Below are 21543 nucleotides of genomic sequence, written 5' to 3' on the forward strand. Positions count from 1 at the left end.
CAAATTTTTATTTTTACAGGAATCTGTCACATACTTTTTTTTTCTAATTTATCCCAAAGCATTCATTTTGTATTTTATCAAGCATTCAATTCAAAAACATTTTATTGACATTCCTCATTCAAAAAAACCTTCTTTAACTTCATGCCTCTCCAGTGTAATATTTACCAGTGTTTTGATTCATAAAATGTTACTTTCCATTTAAATATTTTAAAGAATTTCTCTCTAATTTTTAATCAACCTCATTCAATAAAAAGGAGGTTCCTTATTTTAACCTGTCATTTTTTTTTTAATGTTTGCTATACTCTGTTCATCTGTTTGTTGGTGTCATTTTGATGATCCTTTTTTTAACTGTGGAATTTCCTGTGGAAAAAATTTCTTCATGTTTAAATTATATAAAAACATGTTCTAAAAAAAAAAAAAAATAATAAATTTCTTGGATTCTAGACAACTTTATTAATATTTTTTAATAATACACAGTTCTCTTGAATTTTAATATTTTATAAACAGCATTTCTTATGATAGTAGTAGTTTTTCTTTTATAAGCCTTACAAAATAAACTTAAAAAAAAAAATAAATAAAACCAACTTTATTAAGACTGCAATAAAAATTAAGAAATAATTTTTTTTTTATTTTGTCTTTGAAGTTTATACGTATTTAATATATTTAGTAAATTCTCTGTCTGTTTTTAATTTAATACTGACTTAATAGAAAACTGACTTATTTAACTTTTAAATTTGAAAATTTAAGAGTTTATTAGATTTAGTGCAATTTTTAAAATTGATTTTATTTTTTTGAAAAGGTTGACTTTATTATATTTACATTTGATTCTATATAATAAAAGATAAAGCATAATTTTAAAATTGAGTACTAATAGGTATATTGTTTTAATAACATGTACATATCTCTTTTTTTTGCAGCGTAATAGATTTATTTCCTGTGTAAAAATCATTCTTGGCTCATAACCAATTCAATAACAATTTCTTATTTATTTTGTGGATAGTTTTTATAATTTTGCTGCCTATAAAAACAAATTTCAGAACATTATCTTCTTCTGTTTTAACAGTTCTTTATGCTCCAACGTAACCATAGTATCATTCTATCATAGTTTTATTTTAATTTATTTTAAAATTTTATTTCTGTATAGCAGTAAGTCCATGCTATTCATTCTGGTTTATCCAAAAGTGAAATGTGGTCCCGTGGTTTTTATTTTGTCCCTGTAGTGTCGCTCCGGCCTCAAATTATAACTTCAAAAACTTCTATTTCTTTTTTGTATTAAATTTATCGTTAATGTTCTTCTAATGGCAAAATAGAGTTTTAAAATTTTTTTTTAATAAAATAAGTATATGAGCTTGGTTTTTCTTTCTCTGTTTACTTATTTCTTTTTTTTTTGTCCAGACAAATTTAAGAATGCGGATCAGAATATCATATAATTGTGGAGGATCTCCTGTCCAAGACCAAGCAGAAGTAAATAATTTTCCTGTTGAGACTTGGCAATGACATCAGACACCTTTAGGTTTGCACCTTCGTTGAACTATATCTGTATAAATATTATTAAATATAATGATACAATATAAAATATTTTAATTTTTTATAAATAAAGGTCAATTGTTTTCTCACTAAAAATGAACGACACATACTCTTAAGGCAAGAAGATACCACCCTCTCAGGTCATCATCGTCATTGTATATCTTAATAGAGCATCGCATATATATATATATATATATATATATATGTATAAATAAATGTTATCTAATAATATGATATAGTTGGTGTTGTATACGTGAGATTTTTTATTTCATGGTTGTCCAATTAAAGGTAAATATTTGATTAAAGAACCGCCAGTTAGTTTTGTGTATATAATAAAAGTTGAATGAATATAAAATGCCATATCATAGTATTATAAATAAAATATTACTATTGCTTTTATCAGAAATTAATGTTGTTCAAAGTTCTTTTTTTTAATACATACAATTACACGTAGTTTGAAGGTTTAAGTAACTTAAACCATATTATGTATCTGTCTGTTTTTTTATTATCTGGTTAGTGTATTATAATTTTTAATTATATAAACATATGTATTCATAATGTTTACAGCTCAGTTGTGTTATTATTTATTAAATAGAATGCAGTAAACCATTTCAGTAAAGGCATAATAAAAATGTTTTTATTGTGATTGGATAAAAGCACTTTTATTGTCACTGTCTTATCTTCAATGTTCATTATTAATATTTGTGAAAATAGTTTCAGATGTTGCATAAGCTTAATTTTGTTATTGCAATTAACAAAACATGATGCCATGTGAAAGTATTGTCAAATTTTAGAACAACTTCTACATGAATTAGCCCAAAGATTGATACAACTGTGATCTCAAATAGTCTTCTTTCAAATTAATCTACAATTATTGTTGTATTTTTACTGTTCTGGTGAATTGTATTCTAGTTATTTAGATGTTACAAAACAGTATTTTTTTAATGATTTATTTTTTCATATTTTTTTTATTTTCTGTTTTTGTGTTTGGTGTATTGAAGCAGTTTCTGGAAAAATAAGACATTATAAATCAATATGGAAATCGGTTTAATAACTTCAAACCAGTCTATTTCTTTGCTGGTTTGATTATGTAGTAAAAAGGTTTTATTAGATATTTCAATCCTCAAAAGTATAAAATCATACTGGATGCTCTGAATCTGAGCATAATGTAAAGGCTGATTTCTGTTTAAAAAATTCTTAATATATCATTTAATAGTTCTAAACCAGTCTGTGGTATTACCAAGAAAATGATAATAAATGCTGAAAGTTCATGAAGTATTTTTAAAAAACTGGTGAACCCAGTTATACAGAAACTTTAGGATTAATTTTTTTGTAATCTTTATAAAAATCGTCTCTGCACTGTAATAATGGTATATAATTACTCCAGTTCTTTTGTATTTGGAACTTTTTTGAGAAGATTCTTAACATAGACTGCCCTCAATTCAACTAGTAAATCTTATCTTCTGGTTATAGGTTTTAATTCAATAAGCTAGCTTCTGTGACAAGTTTATACAGTTGAATGTAAAAAATAAGACCATTAATAAGCTTGAAAGAGAAAAATTAGTATTTTACACAGAGGTGCCTAGGACATAACCAATTTTTTCAAATTTAATAACCTTATGTTCCATCTTCTTCAGTTTTTTAGTCTGATCTTTCTGTTTCATATTTTATGTACTACAGTGGGAGGATTTTTGTACATAACCACCTCACTGAAATTAACATTGGAAAGTTGCATTTAATTAGGTAAAACCAAATGTTTATCAATTAAAATTGTCAAAATGTACTTTTTTTTAATTTTGGTTAATTGCTTACAGTCATAGATAAAAAGTAAATTGTCTTTCAACGAAATCTTTTTGCCCATACATTTTAGAAATCATCTGATCAGTTTAAGCAAAGCAAAACTAAAAATTTAATTCTTTAGTAATCCTTAAATTTTTCACACATCGAACACAAAATAACTTATTATATTTGATAAGTTATTTGATATCTGAATTTGTCATACTCAGATTCTGTTATAATCTGAAAGTTCATTTTATTGTTTATGTTTATCAGTAATGAAATATAAAAGGCATGTTTTTTAAGTAAGGGCCATTTTACATACATACACACTTTTTCTACATATTTGCCATTCACTGCAATACATTTTTGATATCTGCTTACCAGCTTCATTATTCCGCCTATGATTTAAACCAGTTAATTACAATGTTTTGCAATTCCTCATAATCTTCAAACTTCTTTAATGCAAGCCATTGTTTTAAATGAAGTAAAAGATAATATTCAATTGGTGCAAGATCTGGACTGTAAGGAATGTGTTCAAAGATTTCCCAATGAAATCGTCGCAGTTGTTCAGTGGTTTTGTTAGCTGTGTGAGGTCGTATGTTATCATGGTGAAACAAAATCCTGTCAGTTAGCTTCCCACGCCTTTTGTTTTGAATTGAACATCTAAGTTTTATAAGCGTTTCACAGTACATATCGACATAAACCGTTCTTCCACATTCAAGAAATTCAATTACCAATATCCCTTCTTTGTCCCAAAAGACCATAGCCATAAGCTTTCTCATTGAACTTTCTCGCTTAAACTTTTTGGGCTTCAGGGATGATAAATGCTGCCATTGCATTGATTGCTGCTTTGTCTCAATATTTGAATACGATATCCACGTTTCATCACTGGTCAAAATTTGTTTCCATAAATCTCCCCCTTCATTTTTATAGCGTCTCAAAAATATTTCAGCTGTAGCAAGACGTTTTTCTTGTGTGTTTCTGTCAACATTTTTGTTTCCCATCTAAAACACAATTTTCTGTAACCTAGTTTTTTTTCATTTAAACTGTCATAAATTACTGATCACGAAACAAAAGGAAATTGAATCGATAATTGAACAACAGTAATCCTTTTCACAGATATTTGCATTCACATTTTCAGTCAATTCATCTGTGATTACAGTCAGGTAACCACTAAGTTTTTCATCATAAACATTCATTCTTCCTCAACGACACCATTGGCGGCGAACTTTACCTTTGCACATAATACTGAATCCGTAAACATTCATTGACAATTTTTCTATGAATATCAGCAGCAGATTTGTTTTTTACCAGTAAATAACAAATTACTGATCACACTTCACAACTCACAGGATTATTTATTATCACATTTATTTCACTCAGGCTATACACAGCATCTAATGAAAATAATGTTAAAACTACTGTTGCAAACAGGTGATCATTGATATAAATAAACATGCTACACAAGCATCATCAATTTCCACCACATCTAATGGCAGCAAATTGAAAGCGGCCCTTACTTAAAAATCCCACCTCGTACTTTTTGAATGGCGACTCTTTATCCATAGTTAAAATGTTCTGATTACTATAACTTTTTTGTATTATTGCTTTTTATATTATCAGAATGCTGTGTTTATATTCTAAATCAGCTCTGATGTAAACAAAAAGGAAAAGAATAATGATTACGGTTGAAAATAGCATGGAAGCCGTTACAAGAATTGTCAGAGATGAATTAAAGCATATCATTGCACCAGTTTAAATGTTGGAATATAAACTGTTAGTGATAGAATGAAGGATAAAGAAAAATTATAGAAACTCTGCAAAACCCAGGAGTAGACTGACTGTAGAAAAAAATTAAAACCTGCTACTGAAAAAATATAAATTACGCCGTATATGTTTATTTTCATTACCAAGAAAGGAGTCCCTTTATTATAACATATTGTTCTGGAAATGAAACAATTTTAGCTTATAATCAAAGTGGTAATTAAGCTTTTTCAGTTCTCTATGTCTGAGGAGTTAAAACTTGAAAATCTTTATAATATATTAGATAGTCAGCTGTGTGTAAGTCAACTTCTAGTATAAGTGGCACATTTAATTTCAAAATAGTTGTTTTTTAAGAATACAGAACATATGAAAAATTAAATATGTAACACCGGTGAAACAGGCCATAGTTTACAGATGCTAATTATGAAGTCTCATTACAAAATCATAAAAAGAAGCGGTTGATTAAAAAGAAAGAATTCGTTCTCTTATGTAGTAATGAATCCAAAAATCATAATCATCTTTTGCTTTAGGAAAATCAAAGAAAACTCTATAGAAAATTAGAAACATTAACTTGAATGTTCTCAAGTAATTATAGAAATTAGTAAAACTCATGGATTTTTTCAGAGTGGTTCATGAATGGTTATCATAGCTGAAATTTAAACTTATCTAGAACATGTTCTCCTTCTATTGTTCTGATTAAATGTTGTTCTGCTGTAGTTATTTTTTATTAACAGTGCCAGTAATGATGTACTACCTTAATTTTTTTTTATTTTAGTTACCTTTATGTTAAGGGTCCAGGTAGAGCAACAAGTTTAATGAAAGGAAGTAAGCCCAGTGCAAATCATTGGCTTAATGAATGATATCTCAACTGTATTCTTAGTGAAGATGATTAGTCATAAATTAAACATCATGGGGAGAATTAATCCCCTGATTATTGACTGTAAAATGGGATCTATACCTGTGTATCATCCTTGTACCTCACTATGAGGTGAAAAGCCTTTGGTTCAAAAGTAATTTTTTTTTTTTTTAATTTATAATTTTGTTAAAGAATTTTTTTGAGTAATATGATAAATATAGTAGGCAATCTTAAACATTGGTGAGTTAGATGATGTGTGAAATAAAATTTTATTAATCTTTGTACAGAGGTTCAGTTAAAATTGTTCCTTAATGAAATATGAATAGACGTGTATATCCTTTTTCCAGTGACAGCTTTATTCTAGTAGTAAAAATTGTAATAAATGAACTGTATTAATCTGATAAGTATGTTATGATATTATGTGTCATCTGTGCATATTATTTATTTATTAATCAGTCTTTTTTTGTTTTTTTTATTTCTAATTATTAAATACATTATATATTTGTTTGGCTGATGAAAAAGTAAACTGTCTTAAAGAATGGATTTTTAACAATACTGAAACTGATTCTCATTCAATTGTTACATTACGACAAGAATTTTTTAAAATGACAATGTTTTTTTTTTTTGTTTTTATTTATATCACATCATCCAAATTCTTGAATCTTAAACAATACAAAATAGTATGGAAATGTTTGTTCAGTTTATTTATTTTTTTTTTTGTATGCTTGATGATTTTGCCACGTAAGCTTGAAGAATATTCATGGGATATTACGAAAGTTGAATTTTGTAGTGTATGAAAAATGCCATGTCTCACTGAGATTTGAACCCAGGATCTCCAGATGAAAGGCTAAGATGCTACCACTCCATCACAGAAATCAGCAGTAAAAATTATATATAAAATTTAATTTTATAATTTGAATAATTAAGATTGATTAATAGAGTTGATTATTTAATCATTTTTTGTGAATAGTGTAGTTTTAATAATATAACTTGGGTAATTTTCTAAATTACATGTATGTTTGTCCTTTGTCTCAGTTTTTTTGAGGATTATTATTATTAATAATATGTTTTAAAAGCCCTCGGAGAAGAAATCTTAATTTGAGTTTAAGGAACGCAATATACATTAACCTTTTAATGTGATTATTGATTTCGGTATATTTTATGCCAGCATGTTTTCCTAGGGTTATATACCTAATTTCACTCCATTAAAGAGCTCTAAATTGTAAGTAAACATGTTTAACATTAAACAAGACATTTTTTTTTTAAATTGTTAATAAATGGCGTAAAGATGCAATTTTTTTTATTCTTATTCATTTAAAACATAAATTGTTTTTTTTTTTTGTTTTTTTTATAATGATTATGATTACTTGAATTGAAGCATAAAATATGAAACAAAATGATTGCTTTCTGCATTACAGATTGGTTGTTTTATTGAATCTAATTTTTAAAAAAATTAAAAGTGTCAAGATGACAGAAAAATATTTATTTATGTTTGTGGCAACTTGGTTGTGCCATGCAGTGTAGTCCTCCCTTTTCAACATTACACAATGTATGATGTAATGTGTAGACGTGTTTAGTGAAATTTGAATTTCAAACTGTAGAATTTGATTTATTATTGATATATATCTGAGAGAAAATTAACAGGAGGTATGGAATATTTGTAATATTTAAAATACTAAGATGGTTTTTAGTGAAAACCAGTAAAACTTTTTTACAGTAAAAAATATGGATAGATTTATTTTTATTTGATTTAGAAAATATATATTTTAATTTATTTACTGCACAGATGATAAAATACTAGAATTTTTGAACTTATTTTTATTAAGATTCTTTATTTCATTACAATTTAATTTCATTGGAAAAAAATTAATTTTTTTTATATACTGATGTGTTTTCAGTTATGTTTCTTTATGTAAATAAAATAAAGAGGGTGTGTATTTTGATGATGAAAAAGTAGTGGATTTTGTTACTTTATCAAGCTGTCAATATGAAATATTTATATGTATATATATATTTTATTTATTATTTTTTTTAATGACTTAGTATTTGTAATACTGTTAAGTCATTTCACTTTCACTGTTGGATGGTTCAGCTGCTATTTTTAGAAAAGTATAAGAAATAGTAATAGCTTTTATTCTGAATTGAAGCCTTTTTTTTGCATATTTGTTTATTGATAAAGGAGAACACAAAAGCAGTTCTATCTCAGAATAATTTGTTTATTTGGTATCAGTAGCCAAATGCTATTTAACTGCCTTGAATCCACGTAAGATAGTTTACTTTAAAACTGCTGTATGTAAAATATTTAAATTTTTGCCATCTGCTTTGCTTTAGCTGTGTTTATAAACTGATTTGGAAATTTAAACTTTATATGGGACTTGTCGTTTTATATGGATGAACAGACACTAAAGTATAGTAGTAATCAAGCATATTTTTTAAATAGAAGTGTTTATTCATTTGTGTTATATCCTGCCAAAGCTTAAAAAAGTTGTAGGAAATTGGCTTAAAGGGGAAAAATTGAATACATACTTTTTAATATCTATGGAGAAAATTGGCAAATTGTGCAGACATTTGTATGTATAAATAGTTTTTTCTCATTTATTCTTCTTTGTTAAGAAGAAAACAATAGAAATGCATCAGTTTTTTGATTCATGTTTTTTTTTTTATAAGAAGCTATTTTTTTTACCTTTTACTGATATTTATTTCTTGGAGTTCCATTGTAAATATATAACTTTTACTTTACCTGCCTCAGTAGCTTTGTCAAAAATTTGCTAGTAAACATGTTTTGCAAGGCCTCCTCATGTTTATTATCAGTTAAAATGGTCGTTCTATATTAGTGCTTGTGGTTGTTTACATATTCTGTAAATGAGTCTCTGACAGAAATATAGTTAACTAATTAGAAATTTAAATAATGTAAACTAAAGTAATGTGTTATATTGGAGAGTTAGTTATATTCAGTGTTCTAATAGTCTCTGAAAACTGTTTTATACATTATACAAGGAGGTAGTTTGATTCCTAATTACAATTTTTACAGTAAAGAGAAGCTTATATAATATTTGAAGAAATAATAGTATTACTTTTAAACTTTTCATACTAATTTTGTCTATCATTTGTAAAACGTTTATGACATAATAGAATGAATTTTATATCATAAAAATTATTTTAGAATTGTCCCTCCATTTTATATGTGTGGTTTTTTATAATGGGTGGAGAAATAAGATTTTATATTTTAAAGATAAGATTAAAGGTTATGTATGAAGTAATAAAATTGAAGAAAAGTTAAAAGACAAAATATGTAATATGTATATATATATATATATATATATATGTCAAAATGTTCATATTTAATGACTGCATAAAACCTGAACCTTAAGTTGTCTTACCTCTGTAGTGAAGTGGTAGTATGTCTGCCTTTCATCCAGGTTCATTTCATTGTCAGGTATCCTATTTTTTTTATTGGCTATAAAATTTCCATATCGTATTTGCTGTGCACATGTAAAAAGGTATATTATTTTTAAATGGCTACTATATTTACTTTTGTTTCAGCAGTCAGTTCATGTATATTTTCCCCAGAAATGTTTATAGCATATTGATGTTCGTGATTGTGATTTTTTTCTATTCATTATTATTTTTACACCTTAAATTAAAAAACATTAAAAAATCTTGTTTGAACAATAAATTCTAGTTTATGCTAATTATCTTTTAGCATGAAAAAAGGTGTTAAGTATTTCAATATAATGAATGAATGTTGTATTATTGTCCTTTGAAGATGTCAAACCAATGAGTCCAAGTGCTGAAACAGCCACTTTTTTATCGTACAGAAGATTTTTCATAGATATTTTTTACTGTTCAGTCAGAAACAGTTTTGTTTATTGATCAAACCCAAAATGAAAGTTAGTTTCATTCAACATAAGTAAGTTATCCTAAATTTCAGAAAATATATTGCAAATTTCAAGTCTTGAATGTAGAAAACTCATCAGAAATTTTTGCAGAATCTTTAATGGAATCCTAAATTCTTGTGCTAAATGCTTGCTCTTCTTTCTGATAGTTTCAATAACCTTGTTAAGCATTGACGCTTCAAATTATCCCTCACCTCATGTTCTGAATCATTCTGGAGTTTTTATTTCTCTTAATTCTTTGTGAACATTTTATATGAGATCGAGACAGTTAGAATTTATTATGCTATTCTAAAATTAAATTGAATGAAGGAATTTTATTAAATAATAGAATGTTTACATAATTGTTAGACCAATAGCATATCATCCAGAAGACTATAGCTTTGAATTCTGATCAAACTTTGTATTTTTTCACTTTAAAAAAATACGAATGCCCACCTCTTGATGCATTTTTAGCAGCAGTCACCTTCCACAAGGTATTGAAAGACCTTAATGTTATAATTGACGCTGGTCTGTGGACAATGTTCATGACTTGTTCACTGCATCATGGCCACTTCAAAATTTTTGGCCCAATCAAACACTCGAGTTTTTGACAGGGTAGCATCTCCGAATTGTGCTTGAAGACGAGTCAAAATTTTAGGGGATTTGACACCTTCATTGGCAAGAAATCAGATTATAATTCATTGTGCAACAGATGATGATATTTCCTACCTACTGTGGGTACGTGACATAGGGTTGTGGCTGGCCAGTTGCCCCTCTCCATACATGTCCAACTGCCTGCAGTGCCCCACACATTCAGTGCTTTTTCTCAGTCTGCACAGCAAAATTCCAGTTTATATTTTAATGATTGTCATCATATTAGTGATAAAAGAATAAAGTAATTTAACAGTTAGTTAATGCTGCAGTTTAGTGAAAAACTTTTGGAATGCTCAGTCAGAAAGGTAACCTTTTTTATCTTTAATATATATATATATATATATCTTATGTTAGTTATTACCACTGATTGTAAAGTAAGTGGCTGATAAACCATCCTTTTTTGTTAGTGATGTGATTTAGCATCATTATTATATACAAATATCTTGATAAGAATTTCTCTGTAAAAACCAAACTATTTTTCAGGCATAATGATTGATAATGTATAATATTACATTCTTTTCATATTACTTTTTGATCACCTGTAATTTATATATTTTAGTATATCTGTAAATAATGTAACGTATAAGTCTAATAAAGAAACAGTTGATAGTTTTATTATTTATTTAGTGCTGATGTATTTTTTTAGTAAATATAATAATCGGTCTGAGATGTATTAATAAAAGGGGATTGGTGGTAACAGTTTATAAACATACAATTGACCCCTTTTTGACCGATGCTGTGTTTTTTATTACTGTTGATTATAGTTGATGAATACTGATGTCATCAGCACACTCATTTATGACGTCATCACATTATTTGGTATCATTATTATATAATTCATTGTAAATATATCATTAAAAAAACATTTATAGCTAACCTATATTAATATAAATAATATAATATTATTACAACATTTAGATTTTTAAAAAAAAGTGAATCCCTTAACTTACCGACTATATTTTAATCAATTGTATGGTTTTATGTTAATATTTTACTCTATGAAAATAATTCTTACTATAGTAAAGCCCTAATCATCTTGGATAACTGATGTTTGATTGTTTCCTTAATAGTTTTAAAAATATTTAATAAGTGATCAATATCGATAGACTAGTTTCTTGATTAGCATATAGTACACATTTTATAATATTTTGTTATTAAGCCGTCAACAGATTATAAAGTATTCTAATTTTTTTCTTTATTAGGTTTTTTTTTATGTATGAGATAAGATTAATGAATTCATTTAGAACGTGAAAGTTTTCTAAAACACTTAAAACAAACTGTTAAGTATTACGTAAAAGATAATATTATTTGAAACTAGGATAAATTACAGATAGACAAAGCTTTAGCACGTAAATTAGTTCTTTGACATCCAAAGTTAAGCAATAGAAATTATAGTTTCTATCCAGTTAAATAACTAACGCTGTTGTTATTACCTAATAATTATAACAATAATAAAAATATAATTTAGTTGTTTCTTTGAAAAACAGGAAATATTCTCGTACACCATGTGAATATGTTTTTTCAGAATGTTACAATGCACAAAATTGTGGACAATAAAATATAAATATTGTCTTAGATACATAATATTATACATTTATTAATGTTTTATCTTCAATAAAGCATCTGATTTAGTGGACTAATATATTTACATCTGATAATGGGAACTTGTGTCCGATATAAAGTTCTAGGTTATAAGATGGGTTTAAATATATTCATTGGTTTTTTTTTTTGTTTTATTATGATGTGTTGTAAGACCAAAAATAACAATAAATGTTAAACTTAATAACATAAAATCTGAAGAAGAAAATTATTCAGTAAAATTCATCATTGTTTTTAAGGTATGACAATAAAAATCAAATTCATTTCATAAAAACACAGAAATGATTATAAATTAATTTAAATGAAAAATAATTTACAAGTGAGTATTAAAAAATGAGTGTTATTCCATTGCATCCATATTGTTGAATTTGAAAACATGGTATTAAAGTATAATTTTTATTGTTACATGGTGATAAATTTGAAATTCTATATTCTAAATAACCTAAATAAAAAACAATTTCTCCAGTGAAAAACTGGTCTGGTGTATCCTCTTATAATTAAATTTCAATCTCAAAACCACAAACCAGTAATCTATTACTGTACATTGTTTAAGCACCATTTTGTGTATTGTAACAAAAAGACGTAAAATTAATATTTAACCTATTTCAACTTATGGATGACTTGGCGGTTGGATCACTGTTGAACTTTGCGCAGTATTTTTCTTGCTCTCATTTGATCAATCTGCCCTGTGCATAATATTCCTTGATGAAGAATATTTTGGCATTCTTCATCAGCAGCATATTCATGTGTATGCTGCACACACAACGGATAAAGCCACCTGATGGTTGGCTTTATTTCAGTGCGTTTTCTTCACAGCTACATGTCTTGTTCCTCCCGTCCTGCATTTTTCCCCTGTTGCTGTTCAAGGTCAATGTACATCACAGCTTGCTGCATGGCATTCAAAATGTTGCTTGTTGCTATATTGAATACACTAACAATTTTTGGTTTCTCCCTCCCATGTTTGGCTCGGTTTATCTTCAGCCACCAATACTGTAAAGTCAGTTATTTTTTTTTTTTGTGAATAATGTAGAGTGAAATAATACTGTAAAGAATGGCAAAGATTAAGAAAATTGATTTTTCTTAATGAATTCTTTTCATAAACCGTTATAATGAGATCTGTTTTTTTTTATGTACTTCATTTTCTTTTATAATTTCTTTCACAACTCCAAATATTATTTTTATATTTGCTTGTTTTATATGTAGCACTACTTTTATTCCCTTTACTGAGTAGCAACAGGAAAGGAATATCATATATTAATTTGTTACTTAAACAGGATCTGTCCCAGCCTTTCTTATGGTTGTAACCATTGAAAGCATGATCAGGATGTAAGATGTACCATCTTAAAGTATAAAATATATACCGGTCAAGAGTTTCTTTCTCAGATAGTAGTGATGTTAAAAATACAACCCATCCCTTTGATGATCAATGGCCAGAGGTGATTTTTCACTTTTAGAGGTAGAAATTATCAGACTTGTTAATGTACAAATATATTCTGTTCAGCAAAGAAGGTAGAAACAAATTCATTTTAACTTTTGATGTTAAACAATTGAAGACTGGAAATGATAAATGTGCTAAGTGCCACAAATCAAAATTTTCATGAGACACAAACATTTTTTTACAGAAATTAAAGAAATTTAAGGATATTGCAGTATTTTCATGTTTTAAATTCAGTGAATTGTTGCTTTCAAGCTACAATTGTTGGGTTTTCTGCATTAATTTTAATTGTACACTATAGATACCTAATTTTTTGTGTCGTGTCAGCTACATGTATCAAATTGAAAAAATCATGAGAATGTAATATAACTGTTTTCAGTAGATGTTCAAATTTTGCCATACCAATTAAGGTACATAAATCTTTTGGCATACAGACTGTTTCCGTTTTCTTTTTTCAATGTGGCTTAAGTCACAGTCATAAGAAAGGAAACTGTGACCTTTCAATGCAAATTTATGCTGTTACCTCCTCAAACACTCCAATGCTGACCAACCTTATCATCAGGAATGCCATTGTGCAGTTCTTATTTTGTCCGGCACATTTATCGGACCATATGGCTATTGACATATGACATGAGGCCATATTGTTTCCCACATGTACATCAAAATTATAAAAATTCAACTGCTAACTGTAGTACATGTCTGTATGGTTAAGTAGGAAGCTGAATGACTTGCTGAAAATCCATTGATAATACAACGTAATCACACAGGATTTTTTGCTTCTGCGGGGTCTTTAGCCAACTCGTTCAAGGCTCTTGTATAAGTCCTATGATGAGTTTGTAAAATAATTTTGGCCAGAGATGAATCATGAGTATTAGCTTTAATACGTATGTTAAGTTTATCACAATCTGAACAGGTATCAACTCTTAAGAGCTTAGGATCAAATGACAGAAATATCTTTCTATAAAATTTGTAGGTGACTGTAGTGTTTTTAATGAATGCTTTATGCACATGGTTGACACTTAAATCTGGACTTAAATACTGCTTTCTACTTTAATATTACAGTACTATCAGTTAATTCAATAAAATGTCAAAACAACTGAATCAGGATCTTGTAGTCATATAAATCACAATTTTTATTAAGAATAAATATTTCTCATAATGGTTTACGTAGCGTTAGTCATTAGTAATCAAAAAAATTCCAACAGTATGCAGTCAATTGTCTTGGTATTAGTAATTTACAGATGTGGTTTTGATTATTTGCATTTTACCTTTTTTTTTTTATTATCCTTTAATTTTCAGGACACTATTCTTTGAGACATTACAGTTGTTTCTGAACTATCAGGTTATAAGGAATGCAATTTACCATTTTATCCAGTACCCAATAGATTATTATTATTATTGCAAGCAGGTATTTATATTTCTGTTATATTCAATAGCTATTCTTTATTATATGACATTTCTTTAGATTGGTTTTTTACACTCATTATTTCAGATAAACGGGGCTTTACTTTATTATTATTGATAGTGAGGATTAAAAAAAAAGTCTGAATTGTATCCAGTTTAACAAAATATTTTCAACATGTGTTTATTTTTTTACAAGATATTTCTTATCTTTTTATGCATATATATTAATAGTTTTAACAGCATAGTATGTTAGTTTTTTTTTTTTGTTTTTTTTTTAAAATAGTTATTATATTTTAAATATTGAATTATATAGTTTTTAAAATTGTGTTAATATGTTATGTATATTTATTAATTATATAAATTATTTAATTAATCCATTTCCTAAATATATTTATTTTTTTAATGGAATATATCTATTAATAGTCAGCATGAATGTATAAAACAGTTGAAATGTTAGATTTTATATGTTTTTTAGGTAAGATCTAAAAAAACTGATAAAATATTAAAACTTTTCTCTTTGTTTAATACAGCCTGTATTTAAGATGGAAGGTAGGTTTTCATTTTATTGTTAATCTGTAAAAAAAAAAGAAGAACCTACCAATTGCAAAACTGATAAATTGTAATGTAATACACTGTTACAGCTTAATGTCTTTATGCTTAGCACATGTTAATGCCTAAAATCAGTTAACATGTGTAACAACAGAAAGTTATGACAGTTTATTTTTCTATGTATATTAAGAATTCAGTCTAGATTTTAAAAAATGGAAGATTGACTTATAATGATTTAAGTTTTAAAGATTTTTAGAATGTAATTAATGATAATTTTTATCTTGTTAAAAACTCTTATTTGTTCTTAATTGTAATAAAAAATTATCACTAAAGTAAAATTTTTCAGTTAATTTTATGTGTTTGGTCATGGTATAATAATTTATGTACGTGAAAAAATGTTTTAACAATCATGATAGAAGGATTTTCTTTTTAATTTGTTTCTGGTAGACTAATAAATAGCCGTGGTTCTCATAAATTATGTACCTTATGGTAATTTGCTAAAAGAAGTTTTTGAACACCTAAAGGCTTTTCATCCTGTGCACATAAAATTTCAGTATTTCATTAATTATTAGTATACATCAACTAGTAATAGATGAATATCATTTAAACTACTGTTATATTGTTAATCATTGAAAAATCGATAACATCAAATTCACTAGTTCATCAGACATTTTTATTCTTTTACGTATATTTAATCATTTTAATATGTTGAATACAAAACATATAAATCTGTATAATTGTACTCATTGCCACACAAGATTTCAGAAAATTGGTATGACAGTCTCATTAATCCCTAACATAAATAGCGATTGATTCTGATTGCTTATGCCTTGTGCATGCTTCAGTACATGATGACAATAGTTTATTTGGAGTTATGTAAACGAATTTGTAACAACTGTCTGAACTTAGTGCATAAACCTTTGCTAATATATATTATAAATTGAGTAAAATTGAATGGTGGATAGGGGTTCAGAAATTTAACACATGACGTTCAAATATCCAAACAAGCAATTTATGAATTTGTTCCTGAGTGAAGCCATCACACTTCTAGTTGAAACCATCATAAAAGATAGAGATTTCACACATTTTAGAACTTTCAGTTACATATCAAGTTTTATTTTTGTTTTTATATTCAGTTGCTCTTACGTCTATAAAAATGCTTGGCATTATTGGAAGCCTTCTATAAATTTTTAAACAATTTCAACAAACTACATTTTATAACTTTTATTAAATTTAAAACAAAGATAGCAGTTTAATAAATTTAAAATGAAGAAAACTACATAAACTGAACAATATAATATAGAATAATAACAAATTATAACCAAGCTTATATATACTTCATAAATATCTTCTACTGTGTTGTTTCATATCAAAATGGGGAAAAAATACAGTACCCTAATGAGTATTAGCTTTTCAAACAAAACTAATTATAGTGCTCTCAGTATAGAAAGAGTGAACTACTTGAACAATGAAATATGAATTCGAACAGAATAATGTATAAAAATATAATTTTATGTAGTAAGGCTCTTGGAAATATAACATTATGGCTAAAATTGTTACAGTGTTAAATTATCAACTGTTTCTCAATATTAAAGAATTTTTATATAAATTTTTTATTTTTTTTCACTCTACAGAAACTTGTTCATTGAACATGGCTTTGGCCATTGTTAGTTTGCCTTCATACTATTTTCAAATGTTGTGGAACCATCAGATTGTAAGTGATGCAGTTTACTGTCTTAACCCTAATTTTTGACAAATTAGTTAACATTTCTCGGCTATAAATGATCAAAGTAATTTGAAAGCGTATTTTTTACTGATTTAAGATTTTACACAGTGTGTTATACTTTGATTTGAAGAAATTGAAGTTCTTTTTTTAATCTCTATCTTTAAATGTTCATTTTACTGCTTAAGAGTAGACTCCATATGGCTGAGTGCATATGGACATATTCATACTATTACCATAACTGCCAAGGATTTGGAGATCAGTTTAATTCAATATCAGTATTTCTGTTTGATTTTTACATTTGATGTGTTAAAAATAATATTCATGTTTTCTTTTAGAAGTACAATTTTATGTGCTGGTGTAAAAGGTGTTTGTCAGTATTCTAGTATATTTTGAGATCATTAGTTATTTATAATTACATGATGAACTTATATCCATAACTAGCCAGTTCAATCATCCACTGGGAGCATAAATATTTCATGTTAGTATTTCATGGACTGTTATTATTAATTGACTTTATCACAAATCGGTTTACCAGAAAGTCTGCTATAACCCACAAATTTCTGAACAGATTTTTTCTCATGTCATTGTACATAAAACATATTTTTTTCAAAACCTGCTGCATTTTTAGCACCATATGTAGTATATATATATAAATGCCTCAGATTTGACATTTTTAGAGTTGAGTATAGACTTGGCCTTATTTTGTATTGGGTGTCAATAAAAGATCTTTAAAAAGAAAACTGATCACAAAAGGTAGATCATACATAATTTAAAGTTTTTTACTAAAATCAAAATTCAACATCTGCTTTATTGGTACCACATATATATTTAAGAAATATTCCAGCTTTGGCCAAATACAATGCAGTAATTATTATCACTTTCATTTCTTTAATATTACCTTCCTGAGAGTTTTATGTATGACCATTGATAAAAACTCTACACAGAGAAACTAGGCTTCAAGTTCAAAGATTATAAGTTACCTTATTGGATAACAACCTTCTTAACTGATTAGGAAATTTATTGTTCACAGGTTCATATATCATTAATCAGTTTGTGGGATACACTCTTACTGGAACATATTATGTTGTAACTCTTATACCTGAAGATAGGCAAAGTTTTTAACACATCAAGGTAAATATTGGCATTCACAGTTTGTTTATAAAAGAAAATGGGTTGATTCCTCTCTCATATGATGTACAGTAACTTATGCATTGTCATCCTTCATATTTTGCACTGAAATGAACCTGAAATTTTGATAGATCATTTATATAATTTGCCTGAAATATTAATCTCATCAATAAAAGTTATTTTATTAAGAAAATTTTTATTTTCCTAACATAAAACCAAAAAAGAAGTGCAAAACTCATATGAGCAATTTTAAGTTTGTAAGAATGCATTTTTCATCATTTCCAGTTTCCATTTTACTATGAGATAAGCAAGGAATGTTTTAACTCAAGTAATTCTTTTCATGTTGATTATAAATAAATGATCCACACTAATTTCAAAATTTTTGTCAGATACACTAAACCACCTTTTCTTGTTTCAACATTACCATGCCTATGTACTTTTCACACTGAGCCCGATTAACGTGCTGTAACAGTTGTAGTTATTTGTATAAAGTTTTATATAACAAATCAAATTTACATTTAATCAAATGTAAATTAAGAAGATCAGAAGTCAGATTTCATTTTTGTGTACTGTTATTCCACTGTAAGCTTCTGAAGATTTATGACATGTATGAAATATCCATGATTATGCAAACAGGTATCTTCACATCTCTAGTGCACAAATGAGAACCTAATCAAGGAAACCTTTTTCAATACATATTTTTAAATAAAGCCTGCTGGTAATATCTGCAATTTATTTTTATATTATTAATGTATAAAAAAAATTGTAAAGATCTTTTATGGTCTGTCTTTTTTTTAAATAGCAATTTATAAATTCTTTACCTTTGATATTAATTCATTGTTTACTTTATACTACTGTAAAACAGTTTACTCTTATACACTGTTATCAATAATGTTAATGGCTAAACAGATTATAAGAGACTGTTTTCAAGTTAAATATTGTGATAAAAGATGGGGCCTCAAGATATGTGATAATCTGGTCCTTGATGGGCCACTTTCAGTCTAGATTAACCACTCTAGAGTTACTGTTCTAGATTATCTCCATCCAAGTACATCAGTTTTACAGTGTTTTCAAAGAAGATAAATTATTTTCAGCACTTTAATAATACATTACACCAAAACATTGTCATTTAAAAATTAAATTATGGTTATATCACACAAGGAAAGTTACTTTTACATATATTTGTATGTTTTTTTCTCTGTAAAACTGTTGGAAATTTAATATGCCTTGCCTTGACCAGTCTGGATTATCAAATATGGATTTTTAAGTATCTGAGAATCCATAATTTCCTAAGACATTTGAAATGTCTTATTTCTTCTTAAGTAACTATAACAATGTAACATATTGACATACAGAAATATATTAATTTGTTATTTGCACTGTATTTTTATTTATACAGATTGTAGCACTTTAGGTGGCTAAACACATTCATCAGGGTATTTTAAAGTAATTATTAACAGTTCAAATATTTTCATTACGATGTGTCTTTCAGTTTAAAAGGAATTAATGTATCTGTATATTACTACAGTTGATTTAATCTGTTTTTGTTTATTTATTAATTTATCTCTTAGATAATATTGAGATTTAAATAATTTTTTCTACAAACTTTTATTTGATTCTTAATGATTCTACATATGTTGTGAAAAATTATGTAAGAATTATATATGTTACATCTTTAAAAAAGTCATTTTTTATGTGATTTTTATCTTGGTTGTTATATTTTTATCATTATAAATTTAGTCTGATTCATTATATTTTATATTACTTATTTTTTTGTGCACAGTTTACTTTTTCAAAATTTTAGTTAAAATTTTATAGAAAGTCTAAAACAAAAATTTTGTATAATTTAAAAAGTATGAATTTTTTCTAATAACATTTTATAAGAAAGGTTATTTTTATTGTCTAAGGATTGTTATGAAGATACCTGACAAAAAATATTTTCATGAATATTAGGATTGTACATCCAACTTGAACGGTAACTTTTTTCTTCTGAACGCTTTAAATTTTAATTAATTATCTCTATTGTTTTTTATTTCATTTGGTTTATATTTGTAAGTCAAATACTCACATATTGAGTTGCATGTAAAATTGCATTCATTGTCGTTGAATTTCAGTGACCTATTACATTCTGTTTTTTAAACTTGCGAATAGAAATCTGTACTTTACTCTTGTCAGCATTCAATTTTCAGGGTGCTAATCAGCTGAGATGTTCAGAATGTTGCAGAATAATCATAAGAAGTTACAGGTTACTTGGACAGTCTTATCTTGGACTTTTTTTTTGATAATCGTAAATTCATATTAAAGTGTAAGGAAGAACGGTGACTGAATTTCTTAAAGATATTACCTGTTGGTTCATATCTGAAATAAAGTTTTGAAATAGGCAATATTTCTGTAATTGAAATTTTTAGGTTCAAGTATTATGTATATTGAAATCACGAATCTTAATTAATTTACAATGCTCGTATAGTTTAAGTTAAACTCCTTGAATAATATTTTTAATGGTAGTATTCTTTATTAGTCTGTAATTGCTTTGTGATGGTCCTGAATAATTTTTGTATGTTGTTTGTAGAGTTTGTGACCTACTATAAAACTATTTATTTATTTTTTAAATAATACATTTTTTTAATATGTAAAAGAAACCATTTTTTATACAGATTAACAGTTTTATTTATAATTTTTGTACTTAACAATCGTTTATAGAAATAATTATCAGTACTTGTTAATTTTTATAAAAACAAATTAAAAAGTTGATAAATCGAGATTATATCTTAATCTTCTGTTATTATTGTATTTTTAAAAAGAATAGGCTTTGCGTGAATGTTCTCTTTTCCAAAATATAAATAAATATATATATATATATGGTAAATTAAAATTTTGTTCTGTTTATTTATATTATATAAACTTCTTTGTTAATATTAGTTAAATTGTTACAAAAAAATATTAATAATTTTTATTTGTATTTAATGTGTCATATTATAATATAATTATTAATATTTAATTGTATTTTATATATACATATATAATAATATATTATGACATTGTAATCATTGTAAATAAGGTATATGTTATATATTTATATATAATAATGATAATATATATATATATTTATATATATAATATTGTTAAAGAAATTTATATTAATAAATGAATGAATAAATAAATAAAAATAGGGCTGTGTACATGTGTAAATAGAAATTTATCAATTTTTGGCGTTTTTATTTTTTAAATGTTAGATCTATGAAATATA

At 26.5% G+C, this 21543-nt stretch overlaps 1 protein-coding gene across 5 annotated transcripts in view; it reads left to right on the plus strand.

Moving 5' to 3' along the window:
- Nucleotides 1-21201, plus strand: part of AP-1gamma (adaptor protein complex 1, gamma subunit) — a 158270-nt gene extending 137069 nt beyond the window's left edge. For 4 of the 5 annotated variants that reach the window (XM_075364565.1, XM_075364568.1, XM_075364567.1 and 1 more), the window contains one exon: nucleotides 1396-1693. In XM_075364565.1, the coding sequence (XP_075220680.1) occupies nucleotides 1396-1497 (102 nt within the window). In that variant the 3' untranslated portion in view covers nucleotides 1498-1693. Of the gene's footprint in view, nucleotides 1-1395; nucleotides 1694-18198 lie in introns of those variants that run through there. The other variant, XM_075364566.1, reaches the window with a different exon arrangement.
- The last annotated feature ends 342 nt before the right edge of the window (nucleotides 21202-21543 follow it).

Source organism: Lycorma delicatula, chromosome 4 (genome assembly GCF_047948215.1).
Source record: "Lycorma delicatula isolate Av1 chromosome 4, ASM4794821v1, whole genome shotgun sequence".
In the NCBI taxonomy this organism is placed as follows: domain Eukaryota; kingdom Metazoa; phylum Arthropoda; class Insecta; order Hemiptera; family Fulgoridae; genus Lycorma; species Lycorma delicatula.